The sequence below is a fragment of the Trachurus japonicus genome, chromosome 19 (assembly GCF_045865225.1).
Source record: "Trachurus japonicus isolate A0001 chromosome 19, Traja_1.0".
Classification (NCBI taxonomy): domain Eukaryota; kingdom Metazoa; phylum Chordata; class Actinopteri; order Carangiformes; family Carangidae; genus Trachurus; species Trachurus japonicus.
Genome location: NC_140925.1, coordinates 10,132,969 through 10,157,038, shown reverse-complemented (window position 1 = coordinate 10,157,038; position 24,070 = coordinate 10,132,969). Strand labels below are relative to the sequence as shown.

The 24,070-nt window shown below is 41.6% G+C and overlaps 2 protein-coding genes across 3 annotated transcripts in view; one reads left to right on the top strand and one right to left on the bottom strand.

Annotated features, from left to right (window-relative positions):
- Positions 1-744, bottom strand: part of dydc2 (DPY30 domain containing 2) — a 6,404-nt gene extending 5,660 nt beyond the window's left edge. The window contains exons 1-2 of the mRNA XM_085761512.1: positions 673-744; positions 399-564 (exon numbers count right to left, since the gene is read on the bottom strand). The gene's annotated coding sequence lies outside the window, so the exon portion shown is untranslated. The remainder of the gene's footprint in view (positions 1-398; positions 565-672) is intronic.
- On the top strand, positions 696-24,070 carry scn4aa (sodium channel, voltage-gated, type IV, alpha, a). 2 transcript variants are annotated; one of them, XM_085761507.1, is made up of 27 exons: positions 696-856; positions 7,858-8,161; positions 8,454-8,572; positions 8,701-8,790; positions 8,878-9,006; positions 9,304-9,395; positions 9,680-9,955; positions 10,041-10,104; positions 10,207-10,348; positions 10,479-10,676; positions 11,029-11,199; positions 11,290-11,419; positions 11,962-12,200; positions 12,305-12,478; positions 12,584-12,940; positions 15,522-16,022; positions 17,099-17,140; positions 17,290-17,422; positions 17,524-17,678; positions 17,794-17,967; positions 18,076-18,198; positions 18,467-18,748; positions 18,831-18,884; positions 19,752-19,889; positions 20,005-20,109; positions 20,406-20,676; positions 20,772-24,070. In XM_085761507.1, the coding sequence occupies exons 2-27, from the start codon at positions 7,907-7,909 to the stop codon at positions 22,073-22,075; spliced, it is 5,718 nt and encodes a 1,905-aa protein (XP_085617633.1). In that variant the 5' UTR covers positions 696-856; positions 7,858-7,906; the 3' UTR covers positions 22,076-24,070. The 2 variants fall into 2 exon arrangements, with proteins under 2 accessions (XP_085617633.1, XP_085617632.1); XM_085761506.1 differs by lacking the exons at positions 696-856; positions 7,858-8,161 and having other exon boundaries at positions 8,531-8,790.

The following is a 24,070-nucleotide window of genomic DNA, read 5'->3' as shown; positions in this document are numbered from 1 at the left end:
CATGTTTCTAGCTATTGTGAAAAGAACATAAGAACAACAGATATTTAAACATCCTTAGAATGAGATAAAATCACCCCTTTCACTTTTACCTCATGTTCATCAACTATTTTCTGAAACATAGTGAAAGAAGAAAACACCCAGATTCACCAATGAAACTTCTACTGTAGGATGCAAAGTTCTGTAGGATCTGCCTACTGCTTTCTGAGTGTGTGCACAATGATAAAATGTTCAACTGTAGCTACTGTAAAATAGCCTTCAGCTGCACACATGCACAAGCACCAATCACTCTGTTATCATAAATGCATGACTCAGCAAGAAATATTGAATGAGCATTAGTGACTAATGTCATAAAACTGATGTTTCATTGTTAAAGATTTTTCACTATACTAAGATAATACCTAAATTTTGCAGCCAAATCTGAAGAGAGGAGATTCTAACGCAGATCTTGCAGACGGGTCAGATGAATAAAAGCCCGAGGTGAGGGTTTGATCCGGGCTGCAGAGATCCTGCAGCGGGACCCTGCGATGCTGCTGCTGCTGCTGCTGCTTCAGACGCCCGCTTTTACTTTGCGACGAGAAAAAAAAAAGTTTCAAAGCACCGGGAGCGACCAGCTGTGTGGGAACGAGGAAGCGGCTCCGTTGCCAAAGTGTCAAAGGTCTGATCTGATCCTACCTGGAGCGACTCCTCCGGTTTCACTGCAGGACACCACACTGCGTCAGCAACAGCTGTCCTGCAGCCCCGCGCTGGCTGCCACAAGGGGAGAGTTACGTCCTCGGTGTAAGGCTTCACGGAAGACTTGATTTTTTCCCCCCCAAGTTTCTTGGATTCTGTGGATATATTTGCTTTACCGTGCAAGGTAACACGCCTCCTGCCTTCTGTTGTCTTCCATGAGTAGGTTGAGGAGAGAGATGACTCCTGCATGAAACCTAGGAAAGTTTCACGTCAGCCTGCAGGTTGAAGAGTTGTTCTTTGCAAACTCGGATTATTACTGACATTTGTGGCCATTTCATGTCTCCACCAGTCGTGAGTTTGATCCTTATTTTCCCATTTTTTGGTGTATGAAATTCAAATTTTGCAATAATCTGTGTTGAGTTGAGAGAATTATAGTTTGGCTACTTCTCATTTGGACTGTTAGGATATTTATACAGTTTTCAATAACAGTTTTCATTAATAGTATAAATAGAAGGGGGGGGGGGGTTGTTACTCAAACTAATCAGCTGTACTACCAAAGAAATTAGAAGCAAAGTTAATTTGAGCGCCTTTATTCTAATAATAAACCTGGAGCTGTAATTAAGCTTAGGTCAAATTTGGAATTGGTAGATTTATGACTTCTTGAATGTGCTTTTTAAAGGGTACGTTTGTGCAGTGTTGTGCACACAGAGCATGTGTTTTCCTGGAGTATTAAAGTGTGCATGAGCATCATAACAGGCCCCTGTCTTCATCTGCCAGGTGAATATCCCCCTCCATGCACATGGCTGTAATGTCCAGTGTGGACAGTTTGCAACCTTCTCAATCCCCACTATGCCTCCACCCACAGGGGGCAAAGTTTTATTTTTAGCCCATGTCTTCATGGCAAATGGGCAAGATACTGTGATGCTGTGGATGCTCATGCCCCTCCATTTCTCCACCGTTAATCCCTGTTGCCCCCAATCAGAAGTGTGGGACTACGGAGACAGCCTGGCCCCATGCAGGCACAGCAGATCTCTGGACACAGGGGAGGACGTGGAGACTGGTGTTCACATTAGATTCCTGTCAACAGTGCACCTGCAGCCCTTATGTAACAGGCCGAGCTCCTACAGTGAAGCTCCAGCGGTAGAACCAATGCAGATTTCAACATGGACGGGTTTCGTCAGGTGGTGTTTTAAAGTTCTTAGAGTAAGTTTTATTTGCATATTGCATCATTTTTCTTAGATATTTTAAATTCATAATTTAAGCTAAATCTCCTCATTCAAAGCGGATATGTTTACCCTTGTCAGCCCATGTTTGGTACATTGCATAAAATACATATTTATGTGGCTTCAAACACACATAATATGTAAATATGTATCTGTGTCTTCCTCTGCCTTTAAGTGTGTTTGTGTCTCGCATCACATGTTCTTGGACGCACAAGGTGTCGGTTTTGAGTTTCTTTCACCAACTGAGCCCATGTGACTGCTTGGCTGGGCCTCTGTATTTCCAGAGTATTCAAAAGGTGAAGTAAGGTTAAAGAAGTGCATCTTTTTTCCTCAAAATTTATTACCGTATTTGATCAGTTCAATCAGCGACGTACTGTTGTGTTGCTTCCCCAAGGGACTGTATGTGACAGAAACTGCATGTGTTTTTTTAACGATTTGTTTTAGATAGATGTTTCAAACATCAGCAGCTCCTTCGTGGATGTCTGTGTGTTTTTTATGGACTTGATTGGTGTTATGGGTATGATAATAGCTCCCCCTGGTCTCACACAAGCTGGATGGAATATTCTCTATATCACTTTCACATGTAATCTACTCAAATTTCTGTGCAGCGAGTGCAAAGGCCAAATGGGTCAGTTTGAGACCGCACCGATCTAGAAAGCAGCTAGAAAGTTGTTTGAGGATGACATTACTCCTGGAGATGTAAAAAAAAAAGTTAATCTTACGTTTATGGTTTGTTCCAAAACAGCTTAAGTTACTTTATTAGTCATCTACTAGTTTAGATAGGACTCTCTGTTAGTATACTCTTAATATCATGTTGTTGTTATAGAGGAGACCAAGATGGATGTGATGAAACATTTCCTGGGCTTAGATAAGTCAGAGACACATTGTTTAAAGTTTGGATTTATAAACCAGTAGGCCTACTGTGTATGTATCTCTTAACCATCTGACCACCCGCCTGCACCAGGGAGATTACGCTTGGTCTTCACAGCTCCTCGGTATGCAGCGACAGAAGCATACCGTGAATGACAGCAGCTGTCCTCTTAGCAGCAACATAATGCATGTAGAGATATAGTGCAACTAAGTCTCCTGGTCGCACATCTGAGAAAGACATCAAAATAAGAGTCAAAGACACCAGGGGCTTGACCCTGAGTAGTTACCGAGGCCCTGAACATGCTGATCATTTTCCGTCCAGTTTGTTGAAGTGCAAAATGTGCCTAGTGGCAACATACAATGACACGGTAGGAGGCAGCAACAGGTGGAGAGGTCTGTTTTTAATGTGGCTCCCTATAGGGTTTGAAATACAAGGTTAACTGGTGGGTGACAGGGTGTTGAAGCAAGCTGGGAGACAGCAAACCACAGTGTTGCGATTTGACCCCGTGAGAAAACAGGGGGAACAGGAGCACGGCAGATGTCAAAGGACGTGTGGATAAAAGCCCCTTGTTTGCTCTGTAGATCTGTCGTTTACAACTTAACCACATACCAGGGGCAGTAAGGGCTGTAATAATGAGGGGACTCAGGCATTTGCCGTGTGGCCACAGGACTTGTCTTTTTAACTGCCTGGCATCTCCAGGGCACCGGAGTTAAGACAACATGTCATTAAAACTGATTAAAATACTGGGTACTTCTCCGCTGTAGCACAGGAAACATGGGCATTGCCTCAACAACTGAGTAAAGTTTCTACTCGTCTATGTTTACCAAGGAATGGATCAATACTTGTGACACTGGTATGTTTGGTTTGGACTTCAACAGGGAGAACAAAGCTCTGCCTGGCAATATGCTTCATGGATCACATTAGGAAATTTGACCCTGAAGTCTAGTGAATTAATCTTCTTCACTGTTTATGAGGTGAAAACTGTGTCAACTTGGGCTGCCCTTGTGACAAAACCAAAAAAACTAGTTTGGTTGGTTTCCGGAGGTGAATATTGGCATTCACATTCCACGGCCGGCTAGTGTGACGAAGAGGTGTCTACATTACCCAGTCTATATCCTTGGCCAGAATGTCACAGGTCACATGGCCCTCACTGACATGCAAGGTGATATATATATTACTCTCGGGGAAGGCCTCTGAAATCTAACATTCCCACCCTCTTCCTCAGTTTGCCACCTGTCCACAGCCACTGAGCAAGCATGGACATGTAATGAGCTGATTGTCTGCGGCAAGACTCTTGAAGTGGTTTAACTCAACAACTGTGCTCAATTTATTTTTTTAGGTAGGCTACATGGGTATATCCATTTTTATATTACTCAAAAGGAAGACATGCAATTGGACTAACAAATAATTAAATCTGTACCCAGAAATGTTTTGTAAAACTGACCTGGGCTGCACCTCGCACCTCGCAACCATCATGTTTTTAGGCCGGTACAGTGGCTGCATTTAGCTTTATCTTTGGAGGTTTACGCTCAGGTGAAACATAAACTCAGAGATGCCCACTCATTCTATCTGCACAAGACCAGTGTACATAACGAAACAGTCAGCCATGGGGAAGAGAACTGTAAAACTTCTAAAAGCGTCACATTGGGAAATACAGATTTTAGACCTCAGTTTAATTTTAGCGGGACTTATTGTACATGTTTCTGTACTACACAGTATTTGACAGGAAGTCACTTCGATGATGATTTTGCATAAGAAAACACATATTAAGATTCAAAATGCATTAAAATGATCAAACCAGTGGTTACCAAACCTGTAACATCTTGTCAAACAGAAGAGTGTTGACCAGGTTGAAGCCCTTTTTCCACATTTCAAATGTCATTGAGTTCATTCACATACACACACGTACTCTCTCCTCTCTCTCTCACACACACACACCCCTCAGATTTCTTTCGCAAGGCCTGACCCCAAGGTTGAGAACCACTTGACAAAACTACCTTATTAAAATACATAACGTAGCTTTCCTTTGAGTAGTGACAATGACTAAATGCTGCTTACACACACTGACGTATCAGAATTAAGAGACAAAATAATGATAAATATAATAATGAGTAAAGTGATTTTACTTTACAACACTTCGTATTGTACTGCATTTCACATTTCTGGATCTAGCACTTCTTCCATCACTCTTCACATACTTACCAGTTCTTTTTGGTCTTGATCTTAGAAACTGAGACAGGATCATATTTTCTAGACACGTTTAATGATGAGTTTAAGTGTGCTATACATAATCTATTTTGACTGACACTAAATATCCCAGTCTTGGCTGTGCACTCTTGGCTCTTTCATGTAGAGACACTGATAAATGTAGCTACAAAACTTAACATGCTGCCAAAGCGTATTATTTACCTACGTGACGCCGGTGATAAGGCAACAACCTCAGCAAGAGGCCTTTTTTTAAAGATTGGCAGGCTTTCAACAGAGGGACCCAGCTTCTTTTAAAAAAAGAACATTTGATGGCTTTAGCAGTAGCTGTGTGATGTAATGCAATCAGGAAATGTTCCCCATAAGCCACAGAGAAACACATCCATTCTCAGGATGTGTATTTTAAGGTTGGCTCACGGTCGAGGGCAGCGGGGCCCACGTCTCCCAGAATGGGGGGTTTTGAAATGGGATGATGAGGGGTTGAAACTAGGGCCTGAAGGGGAGTGTGGAGGGAGAAGGTGGTAGGTGTAGCATTGTGCTGGTCGTCTTGTGACTGGATGACACTGATAAACACTGTGAATACCTGTGTAAGATAAAGTGCCCGTGTTTTACTTTTAATTGAAGGGGGCCGTCGGTATCTGGTGTGTTTGAGTGATCGGGGATGGCAGCTTTGATGAGTGATAGAGGCGAGATGGCATGATTGAAGTCCTGTTGTATGAAGAGGGATTTAGAGCCTCAAGTGTCATATAGCAGGATGGTGGAGGTGGGGGTGGTGGCAGGGGGGTTGTAAAGTGCTGTTAAGGGTGCAGAGGCGGAAGCTTAGTGTGTTTGGGGCCCCATGTGAAATAGAAGGTAGTAGGGGAGAGGAGTCAGCTCGGTAAGATAAGTTGGCATGCTGTCCTGTTTATCGGAGGGATGTGAGGCGCAGAGCAAAGGCTCAGCCAGGATGGAATGAGCAGAGTCATCGGGCTTCTGTAACACGACGCTCCGTCTTGATTGCCTGTAGCAGCTGGGCAGCCACCGTATCTGTGTGAACGTGTGCGTCCCCTCCCGTGTGTGTGAATGCATCGTTTCTGCTCAAGCGAGGCGGTTTGAGTGGGCATTATACCCCCCGAATTGATATGTGCAATCGGTGGCTATCGCTGTCACTCTTGCAGTCCATCCCAGCGTGCTCACGGCTCAGTTGGCCTCTGTGCGTGAACTCAACAGCTATTCAATCTGTTGCCAGCTCGTTTGTGTGTTTTGGCAATTAATGTTGTATCTGTGGTCCATAACATTAAGTGAAGTTGCAAGTGGATGTTACAAGGCAACAGGCAGCTTTTGATTGTTCTGTGTTTGTGAAGGGCTCGGCTTTGTTTTCTGGATTCAGTTGCTAACTTTTGTTGCCCTGGAGTCAAATTTTGACCCATAGTAAAATCTTTTTATATCAGAAATATGTTTTTCTTTAACATGATTAAATTTTGACTCAAAATTAAGTATACATTTATGTAAATTTGGACCGTTGACCATAAAATTGCTAAATAAAGTGAAAAGTTGATTAAAAGTTATAGTGCATTAATCAGGTGGAACAGGTCGGGTCAGTTTTGATCGACCAGGATGACAAAAGTTGTGTGATCAATGGGTTGACAACACAAAGCTTAAAACTTAGAAAGTTACATCTGCACAATGCATATTAATATAGTTGCTGTTTGGGAAATACATGTTTCCTATGAACCTATTTATGTCGAGATTTGTACCCGTACGTATACATCTTGTTAGATAAAATACCAGTGTCAGGATTATAGTCTTACTAGCACCTATGGAAAAGCAGTGCCAACTCATATTTTTAGTATCCCCAAATGTTTTTTATTAAAATCTACACATGTCTGACAGTTAACTACATTATTGTGTCCCTGACAGCTTAACCTTAGTTGCACCAGAAGAAACCAAGTGATCTTGAGTGGTTGCTAAACACATCAAAGGACGTAAGCAAATGCCACTTGGACCCAGCATGGAGCGTCTGCTAAGCTAATAAGTAATCTGATGTACACAAGTAATGTCATGGTCTCTTTAGAAGGGTGGGAAAGTCCAAGCTCTTGCCCTGAGTGCGTCTAGTCATTTTGTTACTTGTCTTGACACTTTTAGGTGCTCATGGTGTGGCAAGGTGTGTCGGATCAGAGATGTAGGGCGCAGGGCAGAGGGCAGGAGTGATCGAGGGTGATGGGTTTGGACACAGATCAAAGAAACTGAGACCCACAATCGTTACCAACACTTTGGACACCTGTGGAGACATGGCTTGCGACCCTTCAAACCAAAGCTGTGTCTACATGTGGTCCCTTACCATGGGTTTCAAATATCTGCTTTGACTGGGTCCAGTTTTAAAGCGGCTGCCACCGAAAGAGGGAGGGAAAGAAAAAGAAACTCATAAATACTCATACTCATAAATGCTAAAAGATCATCTATTATTCTTTTGATTCTTTTCAATTAATTGTTTGTTCTAAGACCACTAAAGGTGTTTACAATCACACAAAAAAGAGAAGAAGACACACACATCCACACATTACAGGATCCCTGGACTCTTGCAGACATTGACTGTTAATCCTATTTTATATGTATGGGTTTTTAATGTATGACTTGTGCTGACTGGAAATGGGAGGAGAGGTTTTAACATATGAATTGTGTTGAGTGGAAATGTGAGGATTGTTCAGCTGCTGTGCAGCACAAATTTCCGTAAGGACAATAAAGGTCTTTTTAAGTTAAAGTTTAAATCAAAATTTTCGTGTTGAGCTGAAAATGGTTAAGGTTTTGGGGTCATGGCTCGATGCTTTACGCATTCAATGCCCATCTCAGAGCTGTGGTTGGCAACGCATGGTGTTTCCTGTATTCACTGATATGTTCTGCCTCCAGCTTCTTCTAGGGAAACCCTGGTGAGGCGGTATCCCTTCGCGATGCGAAGATGGCAAACCTGCTCCCTCCCCCAGTCAGCTATGCGTTGCGCCCCTTCACCGAGAAGTCACTGGCGGAGATCGAGAGGCTCGCGGAGGAAAGTAAAAAGGCCGGAGAAGTAGAGGGTCAAGAGGAGCAAGAGCGAGCAGTCCCAAACGCTGACTTGGAGGCGGGAAAGAGTCTGCCCATGATTTATGGCGACGCTCCATCAGAGCTGCTCAACACACCTCTGGAGGACCTGGACCCCTTCTACAAAGCACAAAAAGTCTGTCTCACATGGCCATTAATGTCTGCTGAAGCACACAACAAGTGTGCACAACCACTATTTAATGAGCTTGACGCTGTCCTTCTGTAACCTCACGTTACGACAGGATGTATTACTTGACATAAATTTGTTATTACAACTGCATACACTATCCCTTTACGAAACATATACAGTTTCATGGTATGCATATGTTAGTTAGTTTATTATTTCAGGATTGTCATCACTAGGTATTTATTGAAATGTTATTTTTGGACTCACTTGTATTCATACAAATAATTCTTGTGTTTTTCAGACATTCATTGTGATCAGCAAAGGAAACACGATCTTCAGGTTCAACGCTGAACCAGCTTGCTACATTCTGAGCCCCTTTAGTTTGGTTAGGAGAGGAGCCATCAAAATTCTCATACATTCATATCCTTTGGACTATTGTTGCCATAACTTTTGAATTAATTTGTGAATTTAGGTTTAAATGTTGGGTCAAGTGCTGGGACATCTGCTTACACTGTACCTGTAATGTACTTTCCTTAACTCTGGATTAAATTATTTAGCATGTTCATCATGATTACGATTCTGTCGAATTGTGTATTCATGACAATGAGCAACCCACCAGCATGGAGTAAAACCGTTGAGTGAGTACTACACCACTTTCTCTGGTATCAATAATTCCTGTGTTATATTTTGGTAATACTTATTCATGGCGCATTGTTTCTGTCAAGGTATGTTTTTACCGGTATTTATACCTTTGAGGCAACAGTCAAAGTGTTGTCGAGAGGTTTCTGTGTTGGATCTTTTACATTCCTTCGAGATCCATGGAATTGGCTGGATTTCATGGTGATCAGCATGGCGTAAGTATCTGAGCACACGTTTATCCAACTGTGAAATCACATTAAAATCAGAGACATTTTTCAAATGACCTTATTGTGACATTAATCAGCATTTATAGTGCATAAATTAAAGGTAACACAGATCCAAAACTAGATATTTTTGAAACAAATGATCTTTATGTTCATATGAAACCTGATATGTTGCAGATTTGTTTTTGTGCTGTGTATGTGGATAGTTCTCATACATGCGTGTATTGATACTATGTTGTGTCTAATCTTGCTGGCGACTTTTTTTTATTATATTATGTCCTTCCACAGATACGTCACTGAGTTTGTTGACCTTGGCAACGTGTCAGCCCTCAGGACATTTCGTGTGCTTCGAGCCCTCAAAACAATTACTGTGATTCCTGGTATTTTTAATATTTAATACACTGATTTGTGTGTGTGTGTCCAAATATGTTATTGTGTGTTTGTGCAGTTTGCTAAAGCAGAACATTTACAACTAATTTACAATTAGCGTTGATGTTTTATTTGATATGTTGGTGATATTATTTTTTGTGATTATAGGTAAATAGTATGATGATACACAGTATTTCATGAATAATTTGTGATACTATTGAAATCATTTGTTGTTGCAGTGCTGTATGATGTTCAGATATATAATTGTCAATAACACATATGTCTGTTTGCTCAGGTCTTAAAACCATTGTGGCCGCTTTGATCCAGTCAGTGAAGAAGATGGTGGATGTCATGATTCTGACCGTCTTTGCTCTTGCTGTGTTTGCCCTTGTTGGCCTTCAGCTTTTCATGGGAAATCTACGTCAAAAATGTGTGCGGTGGCCCATTTTAAATGAAACTGATTTTTTTAATGCCACAATGGCATTCAACGACACTGTGTCCATCAACAGTACCAACTATACATCATATTACAACAGTACCTTTAATTTTAAGGAATATATAGAAAACACAGGTATGTTTACTATGGATTGTGTCTCTTAATTAAGCTTTACATTTTTGGGGTGGATGTCAGCATTTCTGTTCTTGTTTGATTATAGAAAATCACTATTATGTGGAGGGCAGCCTAGATGCTTTGCTTTGTGGGAACAGCTCTGATGCTGGGTATGTATTAGCCACCCTAACTATCTCATTTACATATGTCACAACAGTATGGGGTAAGGGGAGAGCAATTGTAGCATGCTGACTCTTCTTCCCTGTTGATAGAAAGTGCCCCGAAGGGTTCACATGCATGAGGGCTGGGAGGAACCCCAACTATGGCTACACCAGCTTCGACTCTTTTGGCTGGTCCTTCCTGGCCCTCTTCAGACTCATGACCCAGGACTACTGGGAGAACCTTTTCCAGCTGGTTGGCACTTCTTTCATTTGTTGCAACAAACAGACTCATGACCTCTAACCAAACTTTTCATTTTAGAATTTAAGCTATTCTATGAAATTTGTCCTTAGTTCTCGTAGCTTCTTTTTTGGTCCAAACACAGATCCTGCGGGCGGCTGGTAAGACATACATGCTGTTCTTCATCGTGATCATTTTCCTGGGCTCCTTCTACCTCATCAATCTCATCCTGGCTGTGGTAGCCATGGCTTATGAAGAGCAGAATCAGGCAACTCAACAAGAGGCCATAGAGAAAGAGGAGGAGTTCCAGCGGCTACTAGAGCAACTCAAGAATCAAGAACAGGTAAAGGATACAACAAGCTAGAGATGCACCGATCCAATAGACTGAATCATTACCAATACTGATGTTAATGACCAGATCAGGTATCAACTATGTCATGGTGATCTACAGTGACCACAGATACAATATTCATGCAGCTTCTAGAAGAAGAGAGCACTGGTATCTGGCCAATATTTGCTGTTGCTATGAGGTTAAGGTTATATGTATTGGAACCACACATAGCTATTTGGTTCCAATACCTACATACCCACTACTACATATACCTGCTCACAACATCCACAAGTTAGAGTGATTATTACAAGTTAAAACAAGCGTTTGCGGTTAGTAGTGTTTAAATAAATCAGAAACTCCACAGGCTCAACTTCTTGGGAGCCGAGCCACTCTGACCAGTAAGAAATCGCTCAGTCATCATACATCATCCGAGTTGGCAGACGATGAAAGGAGTCTTGAACATGACGAATTCATCAAGGATTGTAACGGGAGAATCATTCCTCATCTACTCATTAGATCACCAACTTTGAAGGAGGTTAGTAATAGTCGATTTACTGAGATTTCTTCATGAGCTTCATGAGACAAATCTGTGTGTGTGCTCAAAGTTTCTCAACATATTTTACAGTCTGCTGTAGATTACGAACTCGGAGAGAAGTCACTGGGCTCTGTGCACAGCATGCTTCAGGTGGAAGGATCGGGCCTGAAACAGAGATCCTCTAGTGCCATGACTGTCCTCACTACAGCTGCTATGGGAGGTACAATGCCAATAAAGACAGAAACCTCATGCTGATAATACAGCAAACATCACACAGAATTAGAAATATTTTCTAGCTTGGATTACATTTAAACAAACAAATGATACAACACCATGAGGCTTAAGCAGCAGGGTGCTTGCAAGTATCTAGTAGTGAGTGTCAAGTGCCGTCAGGGAATGAAGAAATACACAAGGCTTAGTTGCAGGTTCATAGAGCCTAAGCTCTAATGTGAGTTCTAATTGCTTAGATTATCAAGCAGTTGTAAACATTATACACTCATTTCTCCCATGCTAATACAGTAGCATTGTTCAGTGCTTGCCATGATCAGGCTAATCACATTGTGTGCAGGAGGAATCCCCATCAGCTTTCAGAGTTGCACCCTCACGGTGTTAAGCTTGGGCTATTTCAGCTCAGCTATGAAGTGGCCTGGCAGGATTCTGCGAGTTGCTTCCTTATTATCACTTACAGATAACACAGATACTTTCAGAAAATTGATGGTAGACTATCTGATTGTTTTTCCTTTTTTGTATGTCTTTATCTAGAGTTGGAGGATGCACAGAGGCCATGCCCACCTGGCTGGTATAAGTTTGCTGACATGTTCCTTAAGTGGAACTGCTGCAAGTCCTGGGTGACCTTTAAAGAATGGGTGCTCTTTGTGGTGATGGACCCCTTTGTTGACTTGGCTATCACCATCTGCATCGTGCTCAACACGCTCTTCATGGCCATGGAGCACTACCCCATGACACCCGAGTTCGACAACATGCTCTCAGTGGGGAATCTGGTGAATATGCACCTCGTTGGATTTTGAATTTCAATGCAGCAATGATAGAGCAGAAGTCTTCATTCTTGCCAATTCTTGTAAAAAGAAAATCTTTACTACTTTAGGTTTTCACTGGGATCTTCACAGCTGAAATGTTCTTCAAGCTCATCGCCATGGACCCCTACTATTATTTTCAAGTTGGCTGGAACATTTTCGATAGCATCATTGTCACTCTCAGTCTTGTGGAGCTTGGGCTGGCCAATGTCCAGGGGCTTTCCGTCCTCAGGTCTTTCCGTCTGGTGAGAAACATTGATTGAATTTATATCTGTCCATTCACCACAGTGACTTTTCCTCATTTTATTCACGTTGTCTTTGTTTGTGTGTATGTCCCATGTTGGAGATAGCTTCGTGTCTTCAAGCTTGCCAAATCCTGGCCCACACTCAACATGCTAATCAAGATCATTGGCAACTCTGTTGGAGCTTTAGGAAACTTGACGTTGGTGCTGGCCATCATTGTCTTCATCTTCGCTGTGGTGGGCATGCAGCTCTTTGGCAAGAATTACAAGGATTGTGTGTGCAAAATCTCCTCAGAGTGTGAGCTGCCACGCTGGCACATGAACGATTTCTTCCACTCGTTCCTCATCGTGTTTCGCATCCTGTGCGGGGAGTGGATAGAGACCATGTGGGACTGCATGGAGGTGGCCGGAACCGGGATGTGTCTGGTTGTTTTCATGATGGTCATGGTCATTGGAAATCTAGTGGTAAGTGTGAATTCTGGTGAATGGTAAATGTTTGTGTCCATCTGTGTCACTGAATGTGGATGTAGTGTTTTTGCTTTAAATCTATACTAAGATATTTGAGCACACAAGTTGTGCATCAAATTTTCCAGTTGTTGTTTCTCAGTGTTTCTGTTTTTATCTCTCAATTAAACTATGCCTTAATGCTCACTCCTGAGAAGCTCACAGATGCTTCAGCTCAACCTCACAGGCAATATCCAAACTGAGCAACTGTCCCTGCTGTGAAGCTGTAAAGCTGACAACCTGTTTTGTAAAATCTTTCTAAATCTAACAGTTATCTTATTATAATGCCGGGAGATTTTGTGGTCTGCATATCTCAGCAATCTATTGTTGATCCTTCAGCTGAGCAAGGCCGAGGACAGACAGACACAGCTGGGGGGAGAAATGTTTCCATCAGGGGGCATTGCAGCATATTACAGCATGGGCAAAAACCTAAACACACAAGCTGTTTGTTTGTGCTGTTAAACTGATCTGTACTAACCTATTGTCAGTGTCTGGGTGAATTTGTGTGAATTTGTTTAGTTAAGAATCCTGAGTGTCTGGAGCATGACAATACTGTGACCCTGACATTTTATCTTGGCCTCACAGAAGAAGGCTATACAGATGATCACTCGCAGACATCATTTCGGCATCATATTTAATGATGAGTGCCAAAACCATTTCCTGTAAGGTTATTCATAGAATTGAAAAGGAAATGGCTCATCGTCAAGTGCTGACAAAAGTACTGCGCTGACCACACTGTGCCAATATTATCATGCCTTTTTTGTGTCTCACACTCTGTGCCCCCCTCCCTACTAAACCCTCCATCCATACACCACCGTACATTCATCTGATGCATGAATGCTCACTATCTGTGCTGACATAAAGGCAAATAGTGCACTTAAACACTTCATGGGAAGGGAGGGGTTGAGGATATTCTATTTAAATCAAATGACTTGTGCCACCAAACAGTGGTTTTGACCTTGGGTATGTGCTAAGATCCGGCTCAAGTAAGCACGCTGCCACTGAGGGAACAAACACAGACAGCTGAGAGAGCAGAGCTCAGGTGGCAGCGGGACTGGGTGTTAAGGAAAAGTCATTTGATAGGAGATTGAACCATAATTGATGAAGAGGTAATCATACTGGGCTATCAGCACGACAGCATGGAGCAGAGTTGTATGTTTAGGGACATGCTGATCATTTTGTGCTGATTATCTTTGCTCTTGAGCCCATTCATATTCAAAAATGCTGCTGACATCTCAGATCGCATTGGATTCTTTATTGACTTTCAGCATCCTCTGCGCTTGCATTATGTAGCACAAATTCAAGAGCTTTGTGTTGTTTTTCATAATAAAGAAAACTCAAAGCTAGATTTATTTAAAATTGTTGTAAACTTGTTTGCTTTTTTCCCCAAAGTTGGGAAAAAGAAGACTGATACCACATCAGTCCATCAGATGTGAAGCTACCACTAGCAGCCACTTAGCTTGGCATTAGAAGCGAAGGCAGAGGGAACCAGCAGACCTGGCCCTGTCGAAAGTTAACCGTGTCTAAAGCTCACTATTTAAAATGCAGCTCATTGCCTGGGAACTTCATGGTGATGACAAGATACCAGACAAAAAATAGTATTTACACCTTGTTTTAAAGAAACATTATCTTGCACGTTAATTATTTATTTATTTATTTATTTTTGGACAATTTATTTTGTTTCCATAAACTAAGTAAAGATAAGATAAACTAAGGTTATTGGCTGCTGCCTGTACTTTCAGATTTAACTGAAATTTGTGAGTTTTATTGGCTATTCTCGTTATACTCTCAGAAAAATCACCAGGAAATTTTTATCAAAATGTGAAACTATCCCACAAAATAAGGAACATCTCACATCACCAGCATTAGTAGGGAAGTAAACAGGGGAATTACCTAAGTAATATTTTTGAGAATTTACCTCATGCGTCTAGTACCTATACTGGGTACTATACAACTCAATACTGGGATTGAGTTGTGAGCAGCTCATCCTGTCTCTTCAACCCTCTTTTACTGATTCACAGCTCCTGCACTGGCATGAGATAGATCAGCCTGCCACTGGCCCTTGTAACCATGATCTCCCGCTAAACCTGGGAAACAAGAACCGAGAAATTGACTAACAGGTTTAAGAAACTAAAGATAGCAACGTCTGCAACAGGAGGCAGACGACATAATATTTACTGATGCATCATCGCAGGCCCAATTTGATATGTGATGTGTATTTGAGATAGTCCAGAGCGTCTTTAGTTCAGGCAATGTCGGCACTCTTTGACCTGGCAATCAGTCACCATAAGCTTGGGGATTCATATGGGACTATAAAGTATTCTCTGACTCTTGAAACAGGAATGAATGTTAATGTTGATCATTTAATTCTCATTGCTGAATCAAATGTATAAGTATCTGCAGATTGTGTGCATCTTCTGCCATGTATATTTTTTGTTTTTCACATCAGGATACAAGGTGTTGAAATTGTATTCATTTTATACTTCAAATATCAGATTGTGTTTTTATTACCTTCATGAGTCCTTCATGTATCCTTCTTCAGGTGCTCAACCTCTTCTTGGCCTTACTGCTCAGCTCGTTCAGCGGAGACAACCTCTCGGCAGGAGACGACGACGGAGAGATGAACAACCTCCAGATTGCTATCGGCAGGATCACGCGGGGCATCGACTGGTTCAAAGCTTTTGTCGTTCGAACGGTCCTGCAGATTCTTGACAGAAAACCCAAGGAGCCCGAGGGAAGTCCAGAGGATGACGGGGACCCTAAAATGGAGGGAATTGAAATGAACCATTTGGATGCCGGTCTGAGTTTTAAAACAGCTGATGGGATACCTAACTGTTTGGTCGAAGGCAGGCCCTCTGGATTTACTGTCGACGGAGAGCTCAACCTCAGTGTGCCTATCGCCCAGGGAGAGTCAGACTTTGAAATCCTGGGCGAGGAGGATGAGGATGAGGATGAGGATGAGGAGGAGGAGGCGAATAATTCTGACTATGATAATGACTTTTCATCTGAGATTTTAGATGAAGAAAATAACCAAGAAGATGCAGTAAGAAAACTATCTGTCTGTCTGTCTGTCTGTCTGTCTGTCTGTCTCTAACTGGTTTTCTCGCCTTGATGCTGTGTCAATCATCTCATCATATTAGCAGGCTTTTTCACACATACAGTATGCTTAACCAATCAGGATAAAATTACAGTGTGGTAGAAGAGACAGCATTTCACCTTATTTCATGACACTGGCCAAAGCACAACACTATCCAACGTCAGACAAGCTGAAAACCTGACCATGATCCATCAAGCACAAATTATGCATTTACTACACACCTTGATACCCTAACCCTAAATAATGAGGCAGGGGATTAGTGAATGCTTTGATTATATGTATGCTGTAGGGGAAACAATGAGCTAGTTTTGCAGACTCAAAGACAAAGCACATTTTTTGTTGACACACTCTGCTTGACTGATATTTTCATCATTCTCAACAACTTGTATCTCTTCTTTGTAATTCTTAATGGTAAATAAGTTTGACAACCTTAATTAATCCCTGTGCTGAAGTTCCAGGTTTAACGAAACACCTGTGGAAATTAGGAGTGGAAGGGCTACTGTTTTGCTAATTGCTACATAGCTAATTTTGCTAAATGCTACATCGCTAGCATCAGCTCAGCATCAAGCTTAATTCCTTTCCTCGCCAAGAAGAGCCGTAACCAGCGGTGGAAAGCAAAACCCGCGTTGACTCGTGTCTCTTTTGCGTTTCTTTACTATTACTGAAATTCGCTTTTATGCTTACGAAATTAGCTTTTCTTTAGCATGCTAACCAGCTAGCCCCCGGCGGCTCGTCACCTAGCAACACCCTTCGAATCCGGAAGAAGTAGGCAGCGCCGCTTCTATTTTCGTTTTGTAAACAAACCACATGAAGCTCCTGTACATCACAGAAACCACGTTTAGATTAAGAAGACTTCAGGCTCAATCCGGTCACACATAATGTAGCCAAACTTAAAGTTAGCAGTGTGGGGTTGATGTGGATGTGGATGTGGTGGGAAACTTTTTTGGAGGGAAAAATTAACTTCAGAGCTGGATATCTTTGTCTGACTGCTCAGTGCTTATACAGACTTTTCTTTATTACAGGAAAACTCAGTTCATGAAAGCTTTAAGACAAGAAACATCAAAGTGAGTAACTGCAAACATAATTTATTTGCATCCAAATTTATGAAAAAAAAAAGCATCCCTTGTAATTAATTGTGCATTTATTTTTATTTCATTTTTATTTATTTATTTTTTTGCATGGTAACTCATCTGCTTGTGTGATTCTCAACCAGCTGATGGGTGCTTTGAGTGATGGGGATTCTTCGGTCTGCAGCACAGTGGACTATAAACCACCTGAGCCTGAACCAGAAGAAGTGGAAGAAGAAGAGCCAGAGCCAGTGGAGCCAGAGGCCTGCTTCACTGACGGTACAGCCAACCTGTAAAACAGAGTCAAAATAACCGTGACATATTTACCAGTGTTCATTTTGCTGAAATCTATAATGCTAATCCCTTTCCTCTCTGTCCAGACTGTGTGAGGCGCTGGCCATGTCTGACTGTGGACATCACCCAAGGTCGCGGCAAGAAATGGTGGAACCTGCGTAGGACTTGCTTCACCATTGTGGAGCATGACTATTTTGAAACCTTCATAATCTTTATGATCTTGCTCAGCAGCGGAGCTCTGGTAAGTGCTGTCGCCAGTGCTACAGATTTAGAAATGTTGACTGTTTTATGATAGTATTAAGACGCTCTAATACCATTTGGACATGTATCTGAGTATCAAATGTCTTTTTTGGCAGGCCTTTGAGGACATAAACATAGAAAGACGCCGAACCATCAAAATTATTCTGGAGTATGCTGACAAAGTTTTCACCTACATCTTTGTCATCGAGATGCTCCTAAAATGGGTGGCCTACGGCTTTAAGACCTACTTCACCAACGCCTGGTGTTGGTTAGACTTTTTCATCGTAGATGTAAGTTTTGATGTCTCGTTTCAAAACAGTACATGCATACAAACATGCTTTATGTCAGATAAAGTCTGTGGTAACACTTGAATAGGAAATGTTCTGATTCTGCCCCAGGTCTCCCTGATTAGTTTAGTTGCCAACTGGCTCGGCTACTCTGACCTTGGACCAATCAAATCCCTCAGAACGCTCAGGGCACTAAGGCCTCTCCGTGCATTGTCAAGATTTGAAGGGATGAGGGTAAGTTTGTGGTCCAGCATATGAGCACAGTGCATGGCTAACATTGATTTTGAATGTTTAATGCATTCTTGTACTAATATGATCAGCTTTTCTTTATTGTGTTTGCTGTATGCATGATCACACCATGGCTGCTTTAACAGAAGTGACTGAGGTAAGAGTATCAGCAATGCCTGAGCATTGCATTGTCTAAACCATGTTTGTTCTGGCTTACAACCAAAATACATAAATAAGATCTATACATTCCTAACAAGTCCCCTTTGTTGTGCAGGTGGTGGTGAATGCTCTTGTTGGGGCGATCCCTTCCATCTTCAACGTGCTCCTGGTGTGTTTGATCTTCTGGCTCATCTTCAGTATCATGGGAGTTAACCTGTTCGCCGGAAAGTTTTACCGCTGCATCAACACCACCTCAGAGGAGCTTTTCCCCATGTCAGAGGTCAACAACAGGAGTGACTGCATGGCCTTGAAGGAGGCCACACAGGAAGCACGCTGGGTCAATGTCAAGGTCAATTATGACAATGTTGGCAAAGGATACCTGTCCCTGCTTCAAGTGGTGAGGACTGCTGCTGAAGAAAGAGGCTTTAGCAGATTAATACAGTGAAAAACGTTTGAGACAATTTCCTTTGTGTTTACAGGCCACTTTTAAAGGTTGGATGGACATAATGTATGCTGCTGTTGATTCCAGAGAGGTATGTATTTACGATCTAGTAGTCCATTTATACAAAATAGTAGTTTATGTATGTACACTTTCTTTTTGTAGTGTTATAGTATGACTTGATATTCAGAAAAGCATCTTGCACTTATTTCCAATTTGATGTACAGTATATTTTATGTCTTTATAGCCTATGTTATGTTACCAATATTTGAAAATGTATTTCATGTAACAGTTGCATTTTTGGTTGTTTTTATGCATTTAGAACAATTTCAAATCCGTATTATACTACTGACAGATTTTTAAAATTACTGGCGGATACCAATTAAATAAGATTTATTTATGTATTTATTTTTTTGTTCAAATCAAACCTATCATTAGCTTTTCTCTCAGCACATGGGTCAAGGAATGTAAATTATTTTCTAAACTTGTTTGGATTTCCATAATAACCAATAAAAAGAAGTAAAAAGCAAGCATGATATCCTATAGGGAAGAAGAATGGAGAAATAAAACTTTTTATTTTGCTTAACTAATTCACTATTTTAATAAGGACAGGATATATAGGCATAATGAGCAACATTAGAAAATCCAGTTGTTATGCTCTCAGCTCACGCGGCATATTTTTCCACTCCCTTACTAACACCTTCCTGCACTTTAAGTTAATTGAATATACTCTATATGTAATATATATGTGCCAGATGGCGATGGTAAAGTGAGTCCCCTGTCTCTGGATCAACAAGTGTCTCCAGACTTGTATCAAATTCCAGTTTAACCTTTTATCCTGTCTCGTCTCGGCCCTGTCTCACAAACATCTCTCCTAATATATTCAAAAATGTCATAACAGAGAAATGAATTGCATTCTCTTATTTTTCCATTATTGATTTGAATGTTTTGTTCCTTTTAGGTAGAAGAACAACCCTCTTATGAGATCAACCTCTACATGTACATATACTTTGTCACCTTCATCATCTTTGGCTCTTTCTTCACACTCAACCTCTTTATTGGTGTCATTATTGACAATTTCAACCAACAAAAGAAAAAGATAAGTATTATATTTGTCATATGAAGGAGTCTGAAATACACCAAGTGAAGTCTAAGAAATGCTGTTATGTAATTTAAATACCTTTAATAATCATTGTATTATGTTGTGTCTGCACTTTGGAGATAAGGACATATTCATGACTGAGGAACAAAAGAAATACTACGATGCCATGAAGAAACTCGGCTCGAAAAAGCCACAAAAGCCAATCCCACGTCCAGCAGTATGTCATTAATTTATGTGTTCATTATTTCTGTGTGTGATAGTGTGATAATATTTGGAACAGATTCAGTAGTAATCATAATCCACACAGTTTGCTGTTGTTAAGTATGAACATGGTAAACCACAGTTATTACACATCAGCTCGGCATGTGTGGTATGCACGGCGATGTCGTCAGTGACCTCTGTGTTGACCTTCTCTGCACACTGCTGGTGTGAACAGGCCAAATGACCCTATTGGATTTGTATTTCTCAACCCCCTCCCCCCTCTTTCTCCCTCTTTCTACCTTTGACCTGCAGAACCTAATCCAGGGCATGGTGTTTGACTTCATCAGTCAGCAGTTCTTTGACATCTTCATCATGGTGCTCATCTGCCTCAACATGGTGACCATGATGGTGGAGACGGACGATCAGAGCGCCGAGAAGGAGGACTTCCTCTTTAAAGTCAATGTGGCTTTCATCATTGTCTTCACCGGAGAGTGCACGTTGAAGCTCATTGCTCTGCGACAGTACTTCTTCACCAATGGATGGAACATTTTTGATTTTGTCGTTGTTATCTTATCAATAGCAGGTGGGTACCTGATATTTCACAGACATGCAAAGGGGCAGTATTGTAGATGTTCATGCATTGTCTCTGACTGCTGTTTTTTTCTCATTTCCTTTCAGGGACAATGCTCTCAGACATCATTGAGAAGTACTTTGTATCACCAACTCTGTTCAGAGTGATCAGACTGGCCAGAATAGGCAGGATTCTCCGTCTTATCAAAGGAGCGAAGGGCATTCGGACACTTCTCTTTGCTCTGATGATGTCACTTCCTGCCCTATTCAATATCGGCCTTCTGCTTTTCCTCATCATGTTCATCTTTTCTATATTTGCCATGTCAAACTTTGCCTATGTCAAAAAGGGGGCGGGAATCGATGACATTTTTAACTTTGAGACATTTGGTGGCAGCATCATCTGTTTGTTTCAGATCACAACGTCGGCAGGTTGGGACGGGCTTTTACTTCCGATACTGAACAGGGATCCTCCAGACTGCGATCCGAACTTTGAGAACCCAGGCACGGATGTAAAGGGTGACTGTGGCAACCCGGGTATGGGCATGATGTTCTTCTGCAGCTACATCATCGTCTCGTTCTTAGTGGTGGTCAACATGTACATTGCCATCATCTTGGAGAACTTCAATGTGGCGCAGGAGGAGAGTGGCGATGCGCTCTGTGAGGACGACTTTGAGATGTTCAACGAGACTTGGGAGAAGTTTGACCTTGATGGAACTCAGTTCATAGAGTACAGTCGCCTCTCAGACTTTTGCGACACCCTGCAGGAGCCGCTGCGGGTGGCAAAGCCTAACCGGATTCGCCTGATCGAGATGGATCTGCCGCTGGTCATTGGGGACAGGATCCACTGCTTGGATGTCTTGTTGGCCGTCACACAGATGGTCTTGGGCGACACAGTGGAGATGGCGGCAATGCGGGAGAGCATCGAGGCCAAGTTCATCCTGAGCAACCCCACCTCGGACTCCTTTGCGCCAATCACCACGACCGTACGCCACAAGGAAGAGCAGACCGCTGCTGTGGTAATCCAAAGGGCGTACCGCAAGCACCTGCTGAAACGCTGCATACGCCATGCCGCCTTCATGCACCGTGCCAAGAGGATCGGGAGGAACGACGAAGGTGAAGAGCCGCCGGAAAAAGAGGGGCTGCTCGCGCGAAGGCTGGGAGTGCTCTATGGGAGCAATGCGGACCTGGCAGCGGAGATGGAGCAGGCCGCGTTAGAGGCTCTAGCCAGCCAAGAGCCTCCTAATCCCGAGACATTGTCACATTATCCAGGGTCCCAGTGTGGTCCAGAACCACCAGTAGAGCCAAACGTCATCGTTGTGCCCGTAGAAATTACTAATGAGGTTTTATTACATTCTGCCCCCCACCAACACCTCTTGACCCTACAAGCAAACCTGAGAGAGTCGATTGTATAACAAACGGCAGTAATTTATCATATCTTCCCCGTTTTTTTTTTGTTTTGTTTCTTTTACCAGCCAAGGGAGTAGTGTAAGTTGAATCTCACTAATGATGCAGAACTTTCCACATTAGATGAATAGGTTACACAGTGCGAATGAATGTTTTTACCTGCATTTTTTTATAAAACCATTTTTTAAAATAAAAATTACATTTTTTTTTTCCATTTCAACGTGCTTTTTGGGGTAAAATGGGAGTGGAGAGCATGCTCAAATTATAGCACAATTTTAATAATAACACCTGAAACCAATATTTACGTACAGTGGTTACCAGAAAACCAAAACATGCTCTCCAGCTTCCGACCAAAGAGCAACTTGAACATCACCTGGATTACTCATCAGTAAGATTTTATCCTGTATTAATTTCAATTATTTCAGTTATTTTACTGTGACGTGAATGTGGCACTATTATCCACCTCCACACAGCAATATCTGGATGTTTAATTAGTGTCCAAACAGCAGTTAAAAATTACGACAACCACACCAACATTGTACCTTTTTATGGCTAAAATAGTTAACCGTCTATCACCTTGTGTATTCTCACCTTTTATTACCAATTGTTCCTGCTCACTTAAAGTCACTTTTATGTGGAATCTCATCACTGTGAGTTCTCTACATGCTAATTCTTTCAATTAGACACTCAACGACTTCCTGTGGTGGAATTCGCATTGTATGTAAATATGTAAATTATGGAGTAAAAACTAAAGTGTATCTGGATCAGATTTGTCCCAGCATACCAGTGAAACCCTGATGAGTCATTATTAGTTAACAATAACATGGGCTACCTAATGCAGTTAACATCTGTCCCTGACTGGCTCGTTGCGACGTCCCAGTTTATATTGCACTATTTATATCCCTTCCAGGTCGAGTTAGAGCTGTCGACTGTGTAAGACTCAGAGACTTCCCTGTTTTCTAAGATGGTTTCATCACTGGTAAACAATATGCATGTCATACTGTATCAATGTTTTGTCTTATTTTTTCTATGTTTTTTTTCCCCCCTGTCTTGATATCAGGTGATCTCTAAACTCAAAGCAACAATCAATAATAACATGTTCCCATCTCCAGTGTCCGGGTTTAAACGTCACATGTGGCCACAAAACTTAAGATGTGGTGTTTACATTAATGTGGTTGCACAACAGAGCGACAATTCTCTTAAATAACAATAACTATAGAGCAAGGAAAGACTAAATTAAGATTTGCTTCTGGTTGAAACAGGGTTGACTTTTGACATAAATGGTTGAGTTAAATACATAAATGCAATGCCAGATTTAAAAAAAAAGTACCCATGTTTTCTATGTAGATCATGTATTTATATTTAAAAAAAGCACAGTGGATCTATTCAAGTCCTAACCTCACATAGAAAGGTTGCTTCACTTGCTGTTGTGTAAGTCTTAACTGATTTTAAAATGTCTTACTCTGATTATATAACTACATGAATAACATAAGCACTTTTACAGTTTTCTAGTTTGTTTTTGTTTTCTTTCTTCTTCTTTTTTTTTTTTACAGTAGACTATAGAAGATTGTCTCTTCTCTTGTTCATGTGTGTTGTAACATCAACCCTGGAGGAAAAAGGGAAATCATGGACGTTTCCTCTACGAGGGGTCTCTTTGTCTTATCCTGCTGCCACAGCATGGCAGTTATTCCTGTCAGAAGTCTGTAATGTGACCTGCAGCAATCCTATTTCAGATTGACGTGCTGCTGCGCTGCTTAGCCGTAGTCGCCCCCCTCCCATCCAGCCCCCACCCCCCCACCGATGGTACCATCTTATTCACAAGACAGCGTCCTCCTTTTGTTTACATTTCTAACGGAGGGAAACCCTTACCAGGAGCTTTACTGGTGCACCCACAGTCAGTGTTGCCTGTATATACATTTTTTTCTGTATTGTATATTTATATCATTTTGTTATTGTACAAAAACTGTAACTATATTGTTAGAATAAAGTTCTTGTAGGTAAAA